Raw genomic sequence first — 22,295 nt, forward strand, 5'->3', positions numbered from 1 at the left:
ATGGGCCACTTTGGTGGACTTTTTCTTCTAATTTATTTGCTAATCTGTGGTAATATTTCAGGTAAGGCGTGCAAGATATTCGTACATTTGAGCGTTTTTCCTGCATTTAGGCGTTATTTAAGTGTGCATGAGTGCGTCCAAGTGCAGGCATCTGTTCGCGTTGCGTGAGCTGTGGTAATGAAAGCCGCCGGGGCTGTCATAGGCTTTCATTGAGATTCTCGGTAGCGGTTTGAATGTATTTGACACGGGTAGATTGTACCAAGAGTGAAGTTCTGACACAACCTCGACACAATGAGATTATGTTTAAGCATAAATGTCTTGTCCACGGATTAATGTCCACAATGATTCTGGAGACCGATGCGCATGTGAGGCGGAATTTACCGCATAGCTGGTGATCATTACAGACTTTAACCATTTACATAATTAATTAGCAAGGCAAGAGTACTACAACTGGTCATCCCCAGATAGATCAATTGCTTAAATAAATACTTTATTCATCCCCCTGGGGTAAATTCAGGTGTCCACGCTCTCACGCATAACTCGCACACCTAATATAGGCTCTTACCGCCCTCTTTGGTATCATATCCAAATAGCAGGCAAGTCCAACATTTCGAAAGAGAAACACTACAGGGCCTTAACAGTCATTATACCGCATTGTTTCTTTGTTTTGTGAGCCAAATGTTTGACTTCCAAGGCAGTGTGAAAATCCTATGTCTAATTTGATGGGGTGCATCAGGTCATGCACTACAAGCCTGCCAGGACGAGGCGCTCTTCCTGTGCAGCAGTGGGCGATGTGTCCCGGAGGTCAAGGTGTGTGATGGACATACAGACTGTGATGATGGCACGGATGAACTTCACTGCGGTGAGCTGAACACCATTGAGACAGTTCTCACCATGCCAGGCTTAGGTGCAAAGCGCCTCATGAACCTGGCTTCTGGCTTCCTCACTCACAGACTCTCATTTAGTGTCACATTTAGCTGTGCCATCTGTATAGACTTGTAAGGGGTTTTGACCCCTGCAAAAAAAAAAAAATTGGTCAGTGCATGTTTTTTTTATTTAAAATAATCGTCATTGGTAAGAATTTGCAGAATATTTTTTTCTGCACCCCCACAATTATTCTCTTTTAGCCTCTACCCTCGTATTGCCACTTTGTATTGCCAATGTGGTTTCATTACATTCACAGAAACACCATTGACCGATGTAAGACATGCTCTATCACCTTTTAATGTGCAAAAACAAACCAGTCTGTTAAGTTTCTGATGTCACTGTGCTTTTGTGGGTTGTTTGATTAGCTTACAAACATGATTCAGATTCATGAACAAACATGATCAGATGAACCAAGCTCTATTGAACCGTTACAAGTGGCGTGACAGTGGCTCAGGAGGTAGAGCAGTCATCTGGTAACTGGAGGGTTGCCAGTTCAATTCTTGGCTCCTACTTGCAAAAATGTTGGTGTCCTTGAGCTAGACACCTAACCCCTAACTGCTCCTGATGAGCTGGTTGACGCCTTGCATGGCTGGCTGACACAGCCGTGCATGCGTGCGTGCGTGCGCGCGCGCGCGTCAGAGAGAAAGGAGGGTGAATGTGAGGCATTAATTGCAAAACGCTTTGAGTGGTTGTTGTAGCTAGAAAATCGCTATATAAAATGTAGCCCATTTACAGAAGAATCTACAATAACATCATTAATTCTATAGCACAGTGAAAATATACAAATGTCTGTAATTATGTGTTCGGACAGCATGTGTGTAGTACGGCTGTAGATGAGGGATAATGAGTTTCCAGCTCTGCTCTGAAGTATTGGATTGTTTAATTGTTGTTTTCTTTAATCCAGTGGAGAGAGTATGCCAAGAGTTCTTGTGTCAAGATGGTGGCTGTGTAGCCAGGAATGTGCTCTGTGATGGTACACCAGACTGTATAGACGGCTCTGACGAGACACAGGATACCTGCGGTAAGAGCCAATGTGGGGTCCCAACCTCACCCAACCACAGCTTAGGCCAGTGGTATTCAACCGTGTGCCATGGAGGGTCATCTGTATACAGGTTTTCTTTCCAACCCAACACAAGCTGACTTCACTGGTTGAGCCCTCTGTCTGGTGGAAGGTGTACTAATCAGTGAACTCATATGGTGTAGTGTTGGGTTGGAATTAAAACCTGCATACACATGGCCTTCCATGGCACATGGTTGAATGCAACTGGTTTAGGAATTTATCTTTTCCAGACAGACGGGTGAGGGTAGAAAAGGATTGTCTGCCTTACTTAAAGTGTCTTTGGTATTGCATCAAACCTGTGACCTTTTAGGCCACAATCATTACCATGTGGTTTATTGAACTGTCTAGTTCTTCTACACATTACATAGCAATAACAAAAACAATAAGTTAATGATTTTAGGATTCTACAAACAATAAAAATATAATAAACAATATTTCAAATTAAAATGCAATAAAACAAACCTTGATTGTAGTTTTTTTCCCAATAATTCTCCTATGTAACATTTAGATGATTGTCTATAGAATAATTGTAGAGTAGTGTTAAACTTTTTTTTTATAAGTCTATTGTCTAAATTCACCCTTAACCTAACTCTTAGATTAGACTACCAGCAGTATATTCTCCTGCTCATGAGTGACCAAATGATTTAATTTGTTCATGAGATTATTTTCTTGGCACATTTCTGCTGTTCTGTTGGAGAATGCCTTTGAGGACTCTTCTTCCCCACTAATCTTATTAAAAGTTGGACATCAGAAGCTAAAGTTGTTTCTGCAGGATTTGCTATAAAGAAGTTCAAGCATCATAAATGTTCACAATGCAAACTATCAGATAAAATAAGCTTATTTGGTTTAAATATATTGTAAAATGCAGCTATGGTCATTGCTGGGAATGTAAACTGATTTGGCAGAAAAATGGGTCAAGTAGAGCGCTTCAGTCCAGTGGAAAGTTGGTTTGAAATCTGTGCAGATGTGTGTACCTTTTCTGTATGTGAGTGATAGATCAGGTAAGCCGGGCTGTTCTTCCCTTCTCACCTCTGGGGTCCAGTTTCTTATGGTCATGTTTGTATGCATAACAATCTGATCCAAACACCCACATTTTTTAAAGATTCGTCTTTCTTCCTGTTAACCTGAAATATGGGGCTTTTTTAGTCCTGTTATTGTTCATTCATTCATTCATTCATCATCAGCCGCTTTTCCGGGGTCGGGTCGCGGTGGCAGCAAGCTAAGTAGGGCACTCCAGACGTCCCTCTCCCCAGCAACGCCCTCCAGCTCCTCCTGGGGGATCCCAAGGCGTTCCCAGGCCAGATTGGACATGCAGTCCCTCCAGTGAGTTCTGGGTCTACCTCGGGATCTCCTCCCAGTTGGCCATGCCCGGTAAACCTCCAAAGGAAAGCGCCCAGGAGGCATCCTGATTAGGATGTCTGGTTTCGGGCTGGGCCCGACCGGGAGCCACCACCCTGTGGACCCACCACACGCGGGGATGAGCATCGGGGTAGGGTGCAATGCAGGCCGGCCGACAGGCAAAGGCAGGGACCGGGGCGTGCTGACTTCCGGCATCGCAGATTGGTCCTTGGGACGTGTCCTGTTATTGTGAAATCTATTATGAATATGAGTAACATTTTGAACTGCATAAGGCCACAATACCTTTTGGTAATCCCTTCTCTAATAATGGACACCTTCCCATTTCAGAGGGTCCTCCACTGTCTCTCGGCTGTACCGTTTTGATGGGGCAAGTAAGGGGGATGATGTTTCATGTCCTTTTATACCTTTATCCCTTAAAAGTGACTGAAAAGTATCGCTCGTGTATCCTGTGCCATTGTCTGATCTGATACACTTGACTGCACTGTAGGGTGCACTGTTTGCCAGGAACTTCTTTGTTGCCAATGTTGTGTCACACTTGTTTTTAAGGAAGTAAATAAACTTGCATATTTAAATCCATCTTGAGCAGTTGGCTCAATAGGACCTGCTAAGTCAGTTTGTACCAACTCCAGAGGTGCACTAGGTTATGCATCAGGTTTCCTATTTCTGTTGTTGGTGCATTTTCCCTCAGTGCAGACACTTCAATCTACCTTGGTGTTTGTTACCTGTGATCTTCACACCCTCTAACACATTGGGTAATTTTAACACATCATCAATATTACAGTGTCCCAGAATCTCATGCCATGTCTTGACATCACAAGTTAAATTTGCTCTGTCACTGGACATCATATCATTAATCGAATCTTCAACACATTGGTCGTTGTCATTTACCATTTTCAGGTAGTACAGCCTCTCAGGCTCCTATATAAGCGGAAAACAGTTCCACCCTTGTGTATTATGTTCATTCTATCCCTCCTGGAAGATCACTTTGGCTCTATCAGTTGTGACTGCTTTTACAGTGACTATGCTTTGTGGCTACGGCGGTATGAATAAGGCCTCCCTCAATATGATCTTGGCTTTTCTTCCTTCTATTTCCTGTAGGAACACCTCCACATCACCACGTTGTTCATCCTGGCTCCATCAGCTAGCGCCATATAATGTGACTTTGGGTTAAAAGTCTCATCAAATCTCGTGAATTTATTTTTCTCTGTTATTATGTGGGATCCATCAGAGCTGCTCTGATGGATCGTTTCTTTAAGTGTATGGGTTGGGACACAAAATGGCTTGTCAGTGTGTTTCCAGTGGGTCCCCACAGCAGAGGTAGTAGAATGGGTTCGTGAAGCAGAGTCTCTGTTGACTGTGTTTGGGGAATCCTTGTGGAGAAGGAACGCTAGCATGTCTCATTGAGCCCAGCCTTCCAGGGTTAGAGACTTCATATTTACTAAGTTTGGGTCCATGCAAAAACCGTTTGAAGAACCCCCTCGATCCAAGCTGGACATTAAGGTGTTAGATGTAGTTTTTGAATATGTAGGTGGACTTCAGTAGTAGTAGTAACTTGTGTTTGCTTAGGAATCTGTGTGTGTGTGTTTGTGTATATTGATGTGTGAGTATGTATACTGTGTTTGTATGCATATATGTACTTAGCATGAGGGCAGCATGGTGGTGCAGTGGTGAGCACGGTTGCCTTACAGCAACAAGGTCCTGGGTTTAAGCCCCGGGTAGTCCAACCTTGGGGGTCATCCTCTGTGTGGAGTTTGCATGGACTCTGCGTGGGTTTCCTCCGGGTGCTCCGGTTTCCTCCCACAGTCCAAAGACATGTAGGTCAGGTGAATCGGCCATATTAAATTGTCCCTGTGTGTGTGTGTGGGTGGGTGGGTGGCTGGGGGCCCTGTGATGGAATGGCGGCCTGTCCAGGGTGTCTCCCCGCCTGCCGCCCAATGACTGCTGGGATAGGCTCCAGCATCCCCACGACCCTGAGAGCAGGATAAGTGGTTTGGATAATGGATGGATGGGATCTGTGCAGTTTTTGTGATGGTTGTATTGTTGGGTGGGGGGGAGGTGTTTGGACAATCGGCATTTGCCGTATCACTGCTGAAATTGTGTATTCATCTGTCCTCAGGTGTGCGACGATGTAAGGAGGATGAGTTTACGTGCCACAACCGGCGGTGTGTGGCCCTTCATTTTCATTGCGACGGAGTTGATGACTGTGGTGACGGGAGTGATGAAGTGTCCTGTCAGAACTGTACCAGCGATTCCTTCTCCTGTGGCCGGCTTGGCCCCTGCCTGCCCCGGAACTGGCTATGCAACGGAAAGGCTGATTGCCCTGATGGGCAGGATGAAGGCAGCGTCATGTGTCCATTGCTCCCCCTCCCAAACCCTCACACATGTTCAGCCTCTGAATTCCAGTGTAGTGATGGGGAGTGTGTGCCTGGCACCTGGAAGTGTGACCGTTCCCCCGACTGCTCTGATGGCAGCGACGAGGAGAACTGTGGTGAGTTTCTCACTGTTAAAAATCCAGTGATGTGCTTGAGCTGCATGGAAATGTGCATGTGTTTGAAGTTGTTACCATTTATATTTCTGTATTTTATAGGAATTTTGTATTATGTCTACGCGATGCAAACCTGCACATTCATATTGTTGTGTAGTCGGTTCATTCATTGTTCATGCATTGCAATACCACCACGCCACCAGAGGGCGCAGTAGCCTAATGATTATTGCTGAGTGTAGTACGGTGCTGAGGGTGATGAAGAAGTGAGATAAAAAAGAAAGGAGTTGAAAACGTACGGTGCTCGTCTCTTGCCTCGTTATTATTTTACAGCTATACTAATGTGATAAAGTCTAGTATAGGACAAATTGGCGACGAGAAATGGCGACTGCAGCTGTGCCCTTACCTGCTTTATTTCTGCCGTGTGCCGGACAACCTACAATTCCGTTCGACATGTGGGCTAGGATGTTCGAGAACTATCTGCTAGCCATTGATGCGGATGGTGATGACTGGCCAGACACGAGGTTACGTGCACTTCTTTTACATTGTCTGGGTACAGAGGGCCAGCGTGTGTTTTATACACTTGCAAATGCAGGTAGGACTTACAAAGAAGCGATGATGGCACTGCGTGCACACTTCAACCCAGCCATAAATGTTGTGGTGGAACGTCATAAGTTCAGACAGAGAATACAGAGACCGCAGGAGTCCATTATAGAGTGCGTTGCCGCGCTGCGCGAGCTTGCCACAACATGTGGGTTTGACAACAGTAGAGACGAAATGATACGTGACCAGATCATCGAGCATATCCATTGTGCGAAGATACGTGAGAGACTGCTAGGACAAGCAGATGCAAATTCGACACTTGAAAAAACATTCCAGATTGCATGCCAGGCGGAAGCTGCCATCGGGTATGCGCGCACGCTAGGTTCAGAGTCCCAGGTTCCCGTGCAAGCTGTAACGGCGAAGCCTAAACGTCCATTCAAAAATAAAGGGAAATACAACCGCTCTGCAGAGCCTGCAAACGCCACTCCAAGACAGGACAGATGCTGTTTTAGGTGTGGGTCGTCTACTCCTCTTGCAAATGCTCCAGACTGCCCTGCCCTGAAGATGACTTGTCGGAAATGCAATAAAGTAGGTCATTTTGCCAAAGTTTGTAAATCTTCTGAAAGGTCAGGTGAAAAGTCTACCAAAAAAGTAGGTGAAGTTGTTGTGCAAGTGCTGGGAATTAATGCAACCCAACCAGCTCAGAAAATATCATGTGAAGTGACTATTAATGCTAGGTCAACTTCTTGCCCAGTAGAGCTAGTGGTGGATACGGGCGCCGCTGTGTCCATCATTCCTGAACCCGTCTACAGAGAGCATTTCAGCGATGTGCCCCTGACAGAACCAGAGGTTAAGTTAGTGTCATATACAAAGTCAGACAACCCAGTAATAGGCTGTCTATCAGCTACAGTGCAGCACGAAGATACTACAGTTCCGGCTACACTATACATTGTGAAAAAGACAGGTACCGCTGTCTTGGGGATGGACTTATTCAGGGCACTGAGACTTTCTATAGTAATTAATACTGTGCTCTCAACTGCGGCTCCAGTGACTGAGGTTAAAACTGGACCAGTGAAACTGGGCTTAGCCAAGGGTTTTGTCCACCGTGTTAAAGTGAAGGAGGGCAATGAAGCAGTACAGCCCGTCCAACAGAAGCTGAGGAGACTTCCCCTCTCCATGAGACAAGCTGTCTCCACAGAACTTGAGAGACTGTTAGAAATGGACGTGATAGAGAGGATTGATGCATCTCTATGGGTTTCACCCATCGTGGTCACGCGACGGAAGAACGGTGCGGTGAGACTGTGCGTGGACTTACGTGAGCCTAACAAGGCTATAGTGATGGACAGTTACCCACTTTCACACATGGATGACTTGTTCTCCGAGATGAGCGGTGCTACTGTATATTCTTCCATAGATCTCGCAAACGCATATCATCAAGTCCTTTTAGCGCCAGAAAGCCGGGACTTAACCGTATTCATAACGCACGACGGACTTTTCAGGTTCAAACAGGTCCCATATGGGCTGTGCTCCGCCCCAAGTGTGTTCTCCAAGATGATGTCACTCATCCTTAAAGCCCTCAAGGGGGTCCAGTACTACTTGGACGATGTCATAGTGTATGGCAAGGTCAAGGAGGACCACGACTGCAACCTGCAGGAGGTGCTCGCCGCTATCGGGGGCGCCGGTCTCCAACTAAACGAGGAAAAATGCTAGTTTAACCGGTCCAGCCTGCGGTTCCTTGGGCACATGATCTCTGCCCAGGGCCTGCAGCCACTCACCGAGCACGTCAGAGCCATTACAGAGGCTCCAGTGCCAAGTGATGCTACAACACTTCACTCATTTTTAGGGCTCACGGCGTGGTACCAGAAGTTCGTAAACAACTACGCGTCGCTCGTGGAGCCTATGCGAGCATGTCTGCGTGAGGACACATTTCAGTGGACTTCAGCAGCTCAGCAGAGCTTCGAGGTGGTGAAGGACCGTATTGTAAACAGCCCAGCGCTGTCCGTCTTCGACCCCAGCCTCCCCACCTACGTGTCTACGGACACATCCGATTATGGCTTGGGGGCCGTACTGACACAACTACACCCGGATGGGACAGAACGTACAGTTGCATGTGCCTCACGCACACTTAACCCCGCTGAACGCAAGTACTCCATTGTTGAAAAGGAGGCGTTGGCCTGCGTGTGGGCCGCTGAAAAATGGAGGACCTTCTTATGGGGTACTAGGTTTACACTACGCACGGACCACCAGGCTTTGACCACACTACTTGCAACAAAAGGCCTGGGCCGCGCAGGGATGCGTATTGCGTGTTGGTCTGCAAGACTACTGTGCTTTACATACGACGTGGAGTACCGTCCTGGCTCACAAAACCAGGCGGCCGACTGCTTTTCCCGGTTGCCCCTCCCTGCAGACGAGGATACAGAGCCAGTGACCGAGCCGGAGCTTGTTGCTCTGTTGGACACAGAACTGAAAGCTCTTTCAGTAAAAGACTTTATGGAGGCATGTGAGGCGTGCCCTGAGCTCACAGCTCTTAGAGCACAGATAAACAGGGGCTGGCCTAAGACAGCTAAGTCCCTACCAGACGAGCTCAAACCATACTTTGCCACGAGAAATGAACTGTCAATACAGGATGTGATTATTTACAGGGGGCCTCACCGACGACTTGTGCCAGTTGCCCTACGGAAGCAGCTGGTGGACTTGGCACACGAGACACACCAAGGGGTGGTCCGCACCAAACAGAGACTGCGGGATTTATACTGGTGGCCCGGTATGGACACGTGTGTGCAGGAGACTATCCGCTCATGTGGATCGTGCCAGATGAATGATAAAAGTGCCAAGACGCATTCTGCTCCTCTCCAGCCCATCCCACTCCCGGATGCCCCATGGCAGAAAGTGGGGATAGACATAGTGGGACCGTTCGAGTCAGCTACTTGGGACTGTCGCTTTGCTGTGACGCTGACTGACTACTACACAAAGTGGCCAGAGGTCGCTTTCACTTCAACTATCACTACCGCTGCAATCACTACCTTCCTGTCTGCTGTGTTCTCCCGGTTTGGAAATCCTATCAAACTGGTGAGTGACAATGGAACACAATTCACCTCTACCGAGTTTGCAGACTACCTTGCAGCGAGAGACATTAAACACAGTAGAGTGTCTCTTTACTATCCACAAGCGAATGGAGCCGTGGAGCGCTGGAACCGCGTTCTCAAAGAAACACTACTCTGCCGAGCAGGAGAGAAGGCCATTGAAGCCATACGTACAGGATTTCTTGTCCACCTACCGTGCTACCCCACATGGCACCACCGGGGTGTCACCGTATGAACTCATGTACAACCGACTGATGCGCACCAAAGTGAACATTGGCCCTGCACGAAAACCTGACCCACTGTCGGAGGAACAACTACGCAGTCGGGTTGCTGCCAAACAGGAGGCATCGAAAACCTACACTGACAAGAAAAGGGGAGCACGTGTGCCTAAGATCAAAGAGGGAAGCTTAGTCAGAGTGAGGAAACCTTTCCATGTGAAAAAGGGACTGTCTAAGTTTCAGAGACCTACCCGAGTGATACGCAAAGCTGGTTCGAGTGCTTGTGTGCTAGAGGATGAGCGTACATGGAACGCTGCCCACCTCTCTCTGGTGCCTGAAAGCGGAACAAACAGGTAATCCGATCCAGAGCCAGTTGCCAACCCTGCTCCAGTGCCGGAGTCGGCCCGACAACCTGAGCCGCCCCAACAACCAGTTGGCACTGGGATCATGGACAGACCTGTGAGAGTAAGAAAGGAGCCTGCTTGGCTGAAGGACTATGAACACTAGTTAGTCCAATGGACGGTGAGAAATGAGGAGAGAATAAGTGGATGTGAAAATGTGAAAAAAATACTGTTGATACTAAAATGTGAAAAAAACTGCTGTGACTAAGAAAAAAAATGTTTGTTTTGCACTGATTTTGATTGATACCAGGTTACTGTGATTTTAGTGCCTTGTGATTGAAAGTGCCTATGTTACACTGATTAACATTTTTGGGATTACACGTTCAATATTTCCTGCTATATTTTATTTACAGTAATATTACAGTGGAACTGTGGTTGATGGTTATTGTGGTTGATGGTTATTATAACATTTCTATTGTGGGAAGTTGTGTTGATGCTGATAGCACTTGAGTTATTGTACTACTGATGTCTGTGACATGGGACATAGTATTTTCATGTACGGGTAAGCTTCTTAAGAGGGGGAATATGTTGTGTAGTCGGTTCATTCATTGTTCATGCATTGCAATACCACCACGCCACCAGAGGGCGCAGTAGCCTAATGATTGTTGCTGAGTGTAGTACGGTGCTGAGGGTGATGAAGAAGTGAGATAAAAAAGAAAGGAGTTGAAAACGTACGGTGCTCGTCTCTTGCCTCGTTATTATTTTACAGCTATACTAATGTGATAAAGTCTAGTATAGTACACATATCTTAGAGGGGCAGTTACTTGGCATTAAACTGACTCTGAATCTGTTTAATCGGAATAATACTGAAGTTCACTGTCGTCTTTTCTGAATTTTAAGGGACATGGTCTTATTTTATTTTTCCCCTTTCTGTAAGGACAAGGTTTAAGAGAGCAGTTTTTAAACAAGGTTTCAGTACTGTGTGGCTTACAAATAAAGAGCAGGTAAACCCTATACCACTTATGTGAGTTTGCTTCCATCTGAAGGTGGGGGGGAAAAAACCTACAAGTGCTGAGCTGATCTTGGAAGCAAGTAATGTAAAGGTGCAATCCTTAATTCAAATGTGAATGACCAAGATATAAAATGCAGGATTTGGAATGTTCAAATTGGTTGACAGGTCTCTTAATACAAGTAGAAGACTACACAACACAACAGCAGTGATGTTTAACACTGGAATAAAACAGGCCCACTTTTTCAACTAAAGTTGGTTAGAAAAAGGCACAAAATATTTGTCTACCATCTATAACTCAAACACTCTGATTATCTATCTATCTATCTATCTATCTATCTATCTATCTATCTATCTATCTATCTATCTATCTATCTATCTATCTATCTATCTATAAATATTTTTATCTGGTCAAATAAATCACAGATTGGGCCTTGAGCATAGCAGAATAAACACAGCTACAGCTTAAACAGTTAATAATGGCTCCGTTTGATTTAGATGTGGCAATAAGCCAGCATTGACAAAACTATTGACTTGTCGATAGTTATTTGGCTGGTTCTGGTTCTTTTCTACATCATGAATGTAATTATTTGCTGCTATGTTCCCATCACTTGGTCCCAAGATCAACCGAGCACTTACAGATGGTTGTTTACCGTGATGCGCTCCACTGTTGTGGCCTGTGTGTAACAGCAGAGGGCGACAGAGGAAACGCCAGAGGGTGTACCAGTCATTGGTCTCAAATCTTGACAATGAAGCGCACCGGTCAGTCGAGTTCTTTTAACCGCCTTTATTTTTTTAAACTAATTTTTATTAAATTTTTGAATAAACATTTAAATCCTAAAGAGCTACGAGATTACGATTTTTGGCAAGTAGCATTGAGTCTGAAGTCCACACCACAGGTATCACTGCAGTGATAGCCTTCATTCTTGGGTTCTTTTTTCTTTTTTCTTTTTTTTAACAAAAGCATCCTACTTGAAGATTTGTACTTGGAATCTTTATCAGCAGTGAAAAAATGATTTCAGTACATCCCCATTTACCAGACTCGCCTCTTGTTAAGGTTGTTGTGTGAACGTAGACCAGTGGTACTCACTAATTTTCTTAGGAGAGCCACTTATGAATAAGACCATTCCTCAAAGAGCCACAGAGATTGCAGATATAACTCGGGTGTTTCTTTTTATCATCACTCTCAAGATATTTACCATTTTTGTGTATGTTTAAAAAAATATATAGTACCAGGCTTTCTCTTTTTATTCTCAATTAATAATTACACTGCATTATTAAAATATATAATACTTGTTTGTAAGGCTGGGAGTGGAACCCATCTTATGTATGCATGTATGTATGCAATTATACGTAAGCATTATCAACATGAAAAAAATGTTTCGCAAATACGAAGCTAAACACATAGGCTATACGTCTACCCATGATCCCACGCTGTTACGTAGCCTATGTTCTTTGACGTATCTTCAGTATGCTGTCATCTGCTGGATAATTCATTTCAATGTGCTAAAACAGGACACAAACGGAACCTATAGAAGTAAGTTATAGCTATGTTCTTATTGTTATCAGTGGATCTATATAAGGCGCAAAACAAAGTCTCACGAGCCGCATAAAGAGTAACACTGACGTAGACCGACACACGTGCACACAATAATCTTAACATCGTCTGTGTGTTCCTAATTTTTATCTGTATTAAATTTGAATTTAAATCATGCTTTTATGAAAATTTGATAGGACTCCACTTTCTTACACAAATGTGGTACAACGTGTCAGAAAGTTGATGGTTGGTAACGATTGTGGTAGTTTCTCTGTTTGGTGTGTTACAAAAATATCTGATATGAGTGCCTGAGTTTTCTGAATTTTGTGTCCTATCTAAACACAAGGAAAATTTTTTTCTTTTTTTTTTTTTTACCAGAAATGGCTTCAACAGGAGGGGGCGAGAGTTTTTATGATATGCTGCTTTGGCACGAGTGTTTATTGAAATACAAGCGTGCTTTATCTACTGCAAAAACATCGTATCTCTCTCACTTAATAAATATTAATAAACATAAACCCAGGTTTCTCTTTGACACTGTATCTAAACTTACTAAAAAGCAGTCGTCTATTAGCTGCTCACCATTCAGAGCCCATGAATTTCTAGATTTTTTTCTGCAATAAGGTTGAGGAGATCTTAAACAAAATTAGTTCTTCAACTCCATCTACTCCTGCAGATCCTGTCATACTAAATTCATATCTACACAATGAGTCACTGTCAGTTCCAGTTATTACAGCTTTTGAGACTATCTCACTTGATACTTTGACTAAGTTCATGTCAGCTTCTAAACCAACTGCTTGCCTACTTGATCCCTTACCAGCAAAACTTTTTAAAGACCACTGGCCTTTTCTTGGACCTACAATGCTAGACATCGTTAATTTATCTCTTACTACTGGCATTGTTCCCAGCAGTTTTAAGACAGCTGTGGTTAAACCTCTACTTAAAAAACTGCACCTTGATCCAGGGTCTCTTAATAACTATCGGCCAGTCTCTAATCGTCCATTCTTCTCTAAAGTACTAGAGAGAGTTGTGTATCAACAACTTTTGACCCATATAAAAGAAAACGATCTATATGAACCTTTTCAGTCGGCTTTCAGGCCCTGTCACTCCACTGAAACTGCTCTGACCAGAGTGGTAAATGATCTTCTACTGGCGATCGATTCTGATTCCACTTCTGTGCTTCTACTACTGGACCTCAGTGCAGCCTTTGACACCATTGATCACTGTATACTTTTGGGTAGATTAAACTGTAATTTTGGTGTCTCTGGCTTAGCTCTCTCTTGGCTTAAGTCCTACTTATCTGGAAGAACACATTGTGTCTGCTATAATAATATTATATCAAAATTTTCTGACAAACATGGTTTGCCACAGGGCTGAGTACTTGGCCCTCTACTTTTCTCTCTTTACATTACACCTCTTGGCCAAATTATACGCAGTTACGGAATAAATTTCCATTGCTATGCTGATGATACTCAGCTGTATGTGCCTTTAAGGGCTGATGATCATACTCAAATCACTAACTTAGAGGCCTGCTTGGCTACTGTGAAAAACTGGATGTCACTTAACTTTCTGCTTTTAAATTCAGATAAAACCGAGATGCTAGTCATTGGCTCTGCTAGACACAGACACCAATTTGATCAAGTAACGATAACAATCGACAACTCTGTGGTTTCACAAAGTGTGGCAGCCAAAAATCTTGGTGTTACGTTTGATCCCAGCCTTTCCTTTGATAAGCACATTAAAGAAATCACCAAGACTGCCTTTTTTCATTTACGTAACATATCTAAAATTCGGTCTTTTCTCTCCATGGCTGATGCAGAGATTCTAATACATGCATTTGTTTCATCCAGACTTGATTACTGTAATGTTCTGTTCTCAGTTCTGCCACATTCTAGTACTAAAAGTCTTCAGATGGTTCAGAATGCTGCTGCTAGAATCCTAACTAAAACCAGGAAATTTGACCATATTACACCAATTCTTGCCTCCCTTCATTGGCTTCCTATCCATGTTAGATCAGAATACAAGGTGCTTCTGCTGACTTATAAAATCCTAAATGGGCTTGCTCCATCCTACCTGTCTGATCTCCTTAAACCTTACATGCCATCTCGAGCACTTCGTTCTCAAAATACAGGGCTCCTGTGTGTACCCAAAGTGAAAAAGAAGTCAGCTGGTGGCAGGGCCTTTTCCTATCGGCCTCCATTTTTGTGGAATAAACTGCCTGCTGCCATCAGACAATTGGAGTCTGTTGAGTCCTTTAAATCCAAACTTAAAACTCATCTTTTTGCCTTAGTTTACAATTAGTTGCCTTTAAGTTGAGTGCTTCACAACCTGTACCGGATGGCGGGTTGGTTTTCTGTCTCAATGAATTTACCAACCACTCTTCTGCCGACGAGATTATCGAGTATAGATTATGACGAATAGATGACTTAATTGATTATGGCTTATGACTATTGCAAACTGTTCTCTTCTCTAACATGTCTATTCTCTCTCTCTGAATGATGTCTTCTCCTTTCTCTTTTTCTGTGTTTGAATGGTGTCATGTGAGTCTCTCTTGCGTGCATGTGCAGTCGGTTCTCCTCCCAGGTCTCCGTGGTGATGGTGGCCGCCATCTGGATGCTGCCTGCCCTTCCATTCCTCACCTAAGTTTTTCTTATTACATGATGATGCTGGTCGCGTGGCTTGGGTCCTGGACTGCTCCGTTGGCACGTGGACACTGCTTGGCATCCTGTGCATCATGTTCTTCATAAATTTTATGTCCATTATAATTCTGTTATCCTCTTTCAATGTTGTATTATGTAAATTGTGTGAACACAACATCCATTGCACGCTGTCCGTCTTGGGAGAGAGATCCCTCCTCTGTTGCTCTCCCTGAGGTTTCTTCCTATTTTTCTCCCTGTTAAAGGGGTTTTTTAGGGATTTTTTCCTTATCCGATGAGAGGGTCTAAGGACAGGATGTTGTGTTGCTGTTAAGCCCACTGAGGCAAATTTGTAATTTGTGATATCGGGCTATACAAATAAAATTGATTTGATTTGCTTTGTTTTCACATTGCTTTAATCCTGCTACTGAACTAGTAGCGGTCTATTTGTTGTACATTTACAATAAGTGCACTAAAAGACATGTATTATTGGCTATGATATGATTAATATTCAGAATTCAAAGATACATGTTGGTTGACACACAAACCTATTTGCTAATTGCTGACTTTTTGTAAGCCATGTTGGATGGAAGTATCCGCTAAATGAGAGAACGCAATGGAAATTTTATGTTGTTTAGTACATGCATGCCAAAGAATCCTGATCCTGAATATTTGGGAAACCTGGCCAGCTCGTTTAGTGGGTGTGTTATGCTGTCTTAAATTCAAATTTTATCTGACTTCATACATTTGGACATAGGTGTTTCAGTTGGTGATCCTCAATGAAACCACTTCGCCTGTGATAATTTAGATAGATTCAGTGGATGTCCCTTTTTAGTAAAACCACTGACTGTGTCATTTTTGCTTTTGCAGGTGAGAATGAGTGTCTTGTGAACAATGGAGGCTGTTCCCACCTGTGTGTGGATCAGACCCTGGGTTTCCTCTGCGATTGCCCCAGTGGCATGAGGCTGGTCGGGCACAGCCAGTGTGAGGGTGAGTGTCTAGGTGAGCTTAGTGTTGAGCCAGGGTGTCCTGTTACATGGTAAAAGTAGAGCTGGCTTTTGGAAAAAGTATAGCTGCTTAGTACTGGAATAACAGTGGTTTTACAGTATCGATTTGAAGTTTCCAGTGGTGCTGGTATGCTTGATGTTGTGGTCATGAAAAATACGACTGATGATGAACTCTACCCTCTCTGTCCTCTAGTAATTGACAGCTGTCTTGACAGCGACGTGTGCAGTCAGTTGTGTGTTCACGTTAATGGCCACTTCTCCTGTGTCTGCCATGATGGGTACCAGATGAGCCCAAAGACTGGGGAATGCAAGGCCAAAGGTAAGCTGCTGGCTACAACTTTATGATAAGTTGTTAGCCAAAATGTGGCTGAAATGCAAGTCTGATATTGGTATTAGCAGGTTTACAGAAAGGAGTAGTTCTAGTATACCAAAAGTCTCCTTTAAAGCCACTTGGAGAACCTGCCATCTACCAGAGTTGGCCAGATCTGAACCTCGGTGACAAATCTGCTCTCGCCCCCCCTTTATCACCCCATTTCATACTGGCTTGTAGTATTTTGCTCAACTTCTGTGGTGTGTTTTCCTACTTTTGAGATATGCCTCTTTAACCAATTGTCGTAGAAACCCTAACCAGGCCAGCAGCAGCCTTGTGCTCAGGAAGCAAAACTTTACACTTTAAGCCTATATTTTCTGTGTATGCGATTATACTGCCAGCAGTTTTCATCATCATCATAAAAACAAAACAAAAAACCCTCCTTCACTTCCATGTTGAGTAAAATGCAATCAAAGCCACATGCATAGTGGAGCAGATAACTGTACAGTTCCCCTCCCATCACCACCAACATTGTTGTTGGCTTAAAGTATATCAGTGTTATTGTAGCTTGATTTGTGACAATACTGATTGCAGCTGTAGATATTAGAAAACTATTTATACTTGTACCAATACCACAGAAAATAGACGGCGCAATCTGTTTACCCATCTCTCTTAGTGACTGCTCTGGTCTGAATGCCATTAACATCCCCAAAACAGCCTACACTTCTGTTCCAGGACAGTCTTGGTGTTTAATGCAGGAAAAAGGTGGGCTCACACTTTGAAACCAAACAAAGATAGTAGAGGAAAGTGTTATGGCTCGCTCACCCCGTGCCGGCAGCCAATCGGCTCGTCAGGGCTGGGCTTAAGTTTGGTGGCCTCCCACGTGCCTGTTGTCAGTTCGTGTTGTAACCTCCCCGCACCCGTAGTAGCGGCCACTCTCCTCCCACGGTCCTTTTCTCTACAAACTCATCCCAGTCCTTGGTTCATGTTTTTCACTTGCAAAGTTTCCCCATGGAAGTTTCCTGCCGTGTTCCCGTTTGGATTACCAGCGAGCCTTTTCCCCCTTGGACTTTCCGTTTTTTCCTTGTCGCTCATTGCCTTCCTATGTTTGACTATTTGTACGCGTAAGGAATAAAGTACGCCAGTTTTCGGCTAACCCCATCTCTGTCTGGTGTCGTGCGCTTGGGGTCTTCCACAAACCCTAACAGTACGAACTGACCATGACGACCCCAGCCGACACAGAGAGCGTACCGGCCAGCCCGCTTCGAGCGGCTCTCATCGAATAGATCCAACTGACTAACTCCCACACCCAGCAGCTAGAGGCAAACTCCGCCGCGGTGAGAGATCATCAGACTCGGGTCCCGCCCCTCCAGGCCTGTGTGGGTAACCTAACGAGGCAGCAGGCGGCATTGGCGAGCCAACAAGCAGAGATCCTGCGGCAGTTGCAAACCATCATGGCGGCTCTCACCAGCCAGCCGCCGAGCCGGCCTGCCCCTGGAGTCGTGGGTAACCCGCCCCTTGGGCCCGCTGCCCCGGTTAACCCTGTGGGGCTCAACCCAGTTCCCTGGGAGCCCTGCCTCTCTAGCCCACGACCGTTTGATGGCGACTTTGAGACCTGTGCCACGTTCATCATGCAGTGTGAGCTGGTCTTCCTGCACCAACCCAGCATGTTCACGTCTGATGCTGCCCGGGTCGCTTATGTGACCAACCTGCTCACAGGCCAAGCAGCTCAGTGGGCCACTGCTTCCTGGTCCATGAAGGCCAGTTTCTGCCTCACCTATGAGTCCTTTAAGGCGGAACTACGGAAGGTTTTCCACCATCCAGTCGGTGGCCAGGACCCTGGTGCTCGGCTGAGCAGTATCCAGCAGGGCAGGGGCAGTGTCATAGACTATTCGGTGGAGTTTAGGCTGGCCGCAGCTGAGAGCGGCTGGAATGACCGGTCACTTCGGGTCACCTTCCGGAGAGGCCTCAGCGAGGCTGTCAAGGACCAGCTAGCCACCCGGGAGGAGCCCACCTCCCTCGAGGACCTGATCAAGCTCGCCATCCGCATTGACGGACGCCTCCAGGAGAGGAGGCGCGAGCGAGCCCTGTGTGGATCCCCGTCCATTCCCCAGTCGTCCAGCACTCCTAACAGGATCCCCACTCCTGTTCGCCCCACTTTCCCTGTGGCCGTTTCTCCCCCCGCGCCCCAGACCACGATGGGGGAGGAACCTATGCAGCTGGGGTGCACGCGCCTTAGTCCGGCCGAACGGGAGGCCCGGTTCAAGGCGGGTCAATGCCTCTACTGTGGCCAGAAGGGACATCTGATCAGCGGCTGCCCCACTTGGCCAAAAGACTAGGCTCACCTGGGGTCCCGGGAGATCCTAGTGAGCCGACTTTCCTGTTCCCGCCGTCCTGCCCCACAGAACCATCTAGTTAGCGTTACCCTGGCCTGGGATGACCAGCGGCTCACGGTGGGTGCACTCCTCGACTCGGGGGCTGATGAGTGTTTCCTGGACTCGGAGTTTGCTGCCCAGGCTAACATCCCGCTAGAGACGCTGGAGAAGCCCACGGAGGCCTTCGCGCTGGACGAGCGCTGCCTGGCCAGCGTCACCCAACGCACCCACCCTGTGTCTCTGACCATAGCAGGTAACCATGTGGAGAGACTTCGGTTCTACATCATCCAGTCACCGTTAGTCCCTGTGATCCTAGGGCGCCCCTGGTTCGTGCAGCATGAGCCACACATCGCCTGGGCCTCCGGTACCATCATGGAGTGGAGCTCCTCCTGTCATGTCCAATGTCTCCAGGCTGCTCCCGCCCCATCCCCCCGATGTGCCCCTAGTACCCTGCCTCCCGACCTCTCCTCTGTTCCCCCTGAGTATCATGAGTTAGGTGAGGTTTTCAGCAAGACCCGGGCCCAATCTCTTCCTCCTCATCGGCCTTATGACTGTGCTATCGACCTCCACTCTGGGGCACCCCTTCCCAGCAGTCGTCTGTACAGTCTGACCATCCCCGAGAAAGCTGCGATGGACGAGTACATCTCCGAGTCCTTGGCAGCGGGGCTCATTCGGCCCTCGTCCTCCCAGGTGGCAGCTGGATTCTTTTTCGTGAAGAAGGACAGGGGCCTCCGACCCTGCATTGACTATCGCCAACTCAATGAGATAACCAACAAAAACAAGTACCCCCTTCCTCTCATGAGTTCCACCCTTGAGCCCCTCACCCAGGCTACAGTCTTCACTAAGCTGGACCTCCGGTGTGCCTATCATCTGGTCCGGATCCGGAAGGGGGACGAGTGGAAGACAGCCTTTAAGACGCCCCAGGGTCATTATGAGTACCTGGTCATGCCGTTCGGCCTCACCAACGCCCTGGCGGTATTCCAGGCTCTCATGAATGACATTCTCCGCGACATGCTCAACGAGTTTGTGGTGGTGTACCTCGATGACATCCTCATCTTCTCCAGGACCCTCGAGGAACATGTCCAGCATGTCCGCCGGGTACTCGAACGTCTCCTCCGTAACCGGCTCTTCGTCAAGGCAGAGAAGTGCCGGTTCCATTCCCCTTCCGTTGACTACCTGGGCTTCGTCGTTGAGAGGGGACAGACCCGGGCCGACCCCCGCAAGATCCAGGCTGTGGTGGACTGGCCCGATCCCACATCACGGAAGGAATTACAGAGCTTCCTCGGGTTTGCGAACTTCTATCGGAGGTTCATCCGGAACTACAGCTGCGTGGCAGAACCTCTCACCAGGCTGACCTCCCCCTCCCAGCTGTTCATCTGGTCCCCGGCTGCCCGCTCTGCGTTCCAGTTCCTCAAGGAGAGGTTCACCAGCGCCCCGATCCTGCTCCACCCCGACCCCAAGAGGCAGTTCATCATAGAGGTGGACGCTTCGGACACCGGGTTGGGGGCTGTCCTCTCCCAGCGGTCAGCATCTGACCAGAAGGTCCATCCATGCGCCTTCTTCTCTCGCCGGTTCCTCCCCGCCGAGGAGAACTACGATGTCGGGAACCGGGAGCTGCTGGCAGTGGTGGCTGCTCTGGAGGATTGGCGCCATTGGCTGGAGGGGGCGGAACAGCCGTTCACCATCTGGACGGATCATAAGAACTTGACGTTCATCCGGGCAACCAAGCGCCTCAATGGTCGGCAGGCACGGTGGGCCAGCTTCCTCAGTCGGTTTGACTTCATGCTGACTTATCGCCCTGGGTCCCGCAACACGAAGGCAGACTCCCTGTCCCGACAACACCCGAGGAGGGAGCCAGCTACAGAAGAGCTGACTCCCATCCTTCCTGAGTCCAGGGTGGTTGGCGTGGTTACCTGGGGCATATAGACCGTGGTCAGGCAGGCGTTGCGCTCCCATCCCGCCCTGAGCCACGTCCCTCCACGCCGCCTATTCGTCCCGGACGCAGTCCGGCCCCGGGTTCTCCAGTGGGGCCATGCCAGTCAGTTTGCTTGCCACCCGGGTGTCCACCGCACCTTCACCTTTCTGGCTCGGCGTTTCTGGTGGCCCACCATGAAGAACGACGTCAGGGACTTCGTAGGGGCCTGCTCCGTCTGTGCTCACAACAAGGCCTCTCACCAGGCACCCGCGGGTCTGCTGCAGCCCCTCCCAACTCCAAGCCGGCCCTGGTCCCATGTGGCATTAGATTTTGTCTCCGGACTGCCTCCCTCCCAGGGTAACACTGTGATCCTGACAGTGGTGGACCGCTTCAGTAAGGGAGTGCACCTGGTGGCCCTCCCCAGACTCCCATCGGCTTCTGAGACGGCGGACCTCCTGACGAGCCACGTCTTCCGTCTCCACGGCCTTCTCCTGGACGTCGTCTCGGACCGAGGGCCCCAGTTCGTCTCCTAGGTATGGCAGGCCTTTTGTAAGGGGTTGGATGCCTCTGTTAGTCTCTCCTCTGGCTATCACCCACAGACTAACGGACAGACAGAGGATGAACCAGAGCGTGGAGTCTCCCCTCCGGTGCGTGGCCGCCAAGAAGCCCAGCTCCTGGAGCCGGTTCCTCCCCTGGGTCGAGTATGCCATCAACTCCCTGGTCAGCTCTGCCACCGGCCTCTCACCTTTTGAGGTGTCCCTGGGCTACCAGCCCCCTCTCTTTGCTGCGCAGGGGTTGGAAGTGGCGGTTCCCTCCGTGCAGGCCCATCTGAACCGGTGTCGTCGCGTCTGGGAGGTGACCAGAGCTGCTCTGTTCCAGGCAGCTGAGCGCGCCGGTCGGGGAGCCAACCGACGCCGGTCCCCAGCACCTATGTACCAACCAGGCCAAAGGGTGTGGCTGTCCTCGAAGGATCTCCCGCTTCAGTCCACCGCGAAGAAGCTGAACCCCCAGTTTGTCGGGCCCTTTGAGATCAGGAAGGTTCTCAGCCCCGCGGCGGTGAGTCTTAAGCTTCCGGCTTCCTTGAAGACCCATCCCGTGTTTCATGTGTCTCGGGTTAAGCCTGTCTCCCACAGTCCTCTGATGCCTCCGGCCCCGGCTCCGCCTCCCCCTGAGATCGTGGATGGGCACCCCCAGTGGAAAGTCCGCCGGCTGCTGGACGTCCGGCGCCGAGGACGGGGGTTCCAGTATTTGGTGGACTGGGAGGGCTACGGTCCGGAGGAAGGTAGCTGGGTCTCCCGCCAGCTCATCCTGGACCCTGGGCTGCTCACTGAGTTCCATCATTCCCATCCCGAGAAGCGGGGCAAGTCGCCTGGTTGCTCCCGTGGAGGGGGGTACTGTTATGGCTCGCTCAACCCGCGCCGTGGCCCGCCCACCCCGCGCCGGCAGCCAATCGGCTCGTCAGGGCCGGGCTTAGTCATCAGGGCTGGGCTTAAGTT

The 22,295-nt window shown here is 47.8% G+C and overlaps 1 protein-coding gene across 1 annotated transcript in view; it reads left to right on the forward strand.

The window, feature by feature from the left end:
- The window catches only part of LOC130109869 (low-density lipoprotein receptor-related protein 8-like), a 42,713-nt gene continuing 20,418 nt past the window's right edge, over positions 1-22,295 (forward strand). Inside the window, exons 1-6 of the mRNA XM_056276840.1 lie at positions 1-61; positions 737-862; positions 1,832-1,948; positions 5,463-5,834; positions 16,063-16,182; positions 16,393-16,518. Coding sequence (XP_056132815.1) covers positions 1-61; positions 737-862; positions 1,832-1,948; positions 5,463-5,834; positions 16,063-16,182; positions 16,393-16,518 — 922 coding nt within the window. The remainder of the gene's footprint in view (positions 62-736; positions 863-1,831; positions 1,949-5,462; positions 5,835-16,062; positions 16,183-16,392; positions 16,519-22,295) is intronic.

The sequence above is a fragment of the Lampris incognitus genome, chromosome 3 (assembly GCF_029633865.1).
Source record: "Lampris incognitus isolate fLamInc1 chromosome 3, fLamInc1.hap2, whole genome shotgun sequence".
In the NCBI taxonomy this organism is placed as follows: Eukaryota; Metazoa; Chordata; class Actinopteri; order Lampriformes; family Lampridae; genus Lampris; species Lampris incognitus.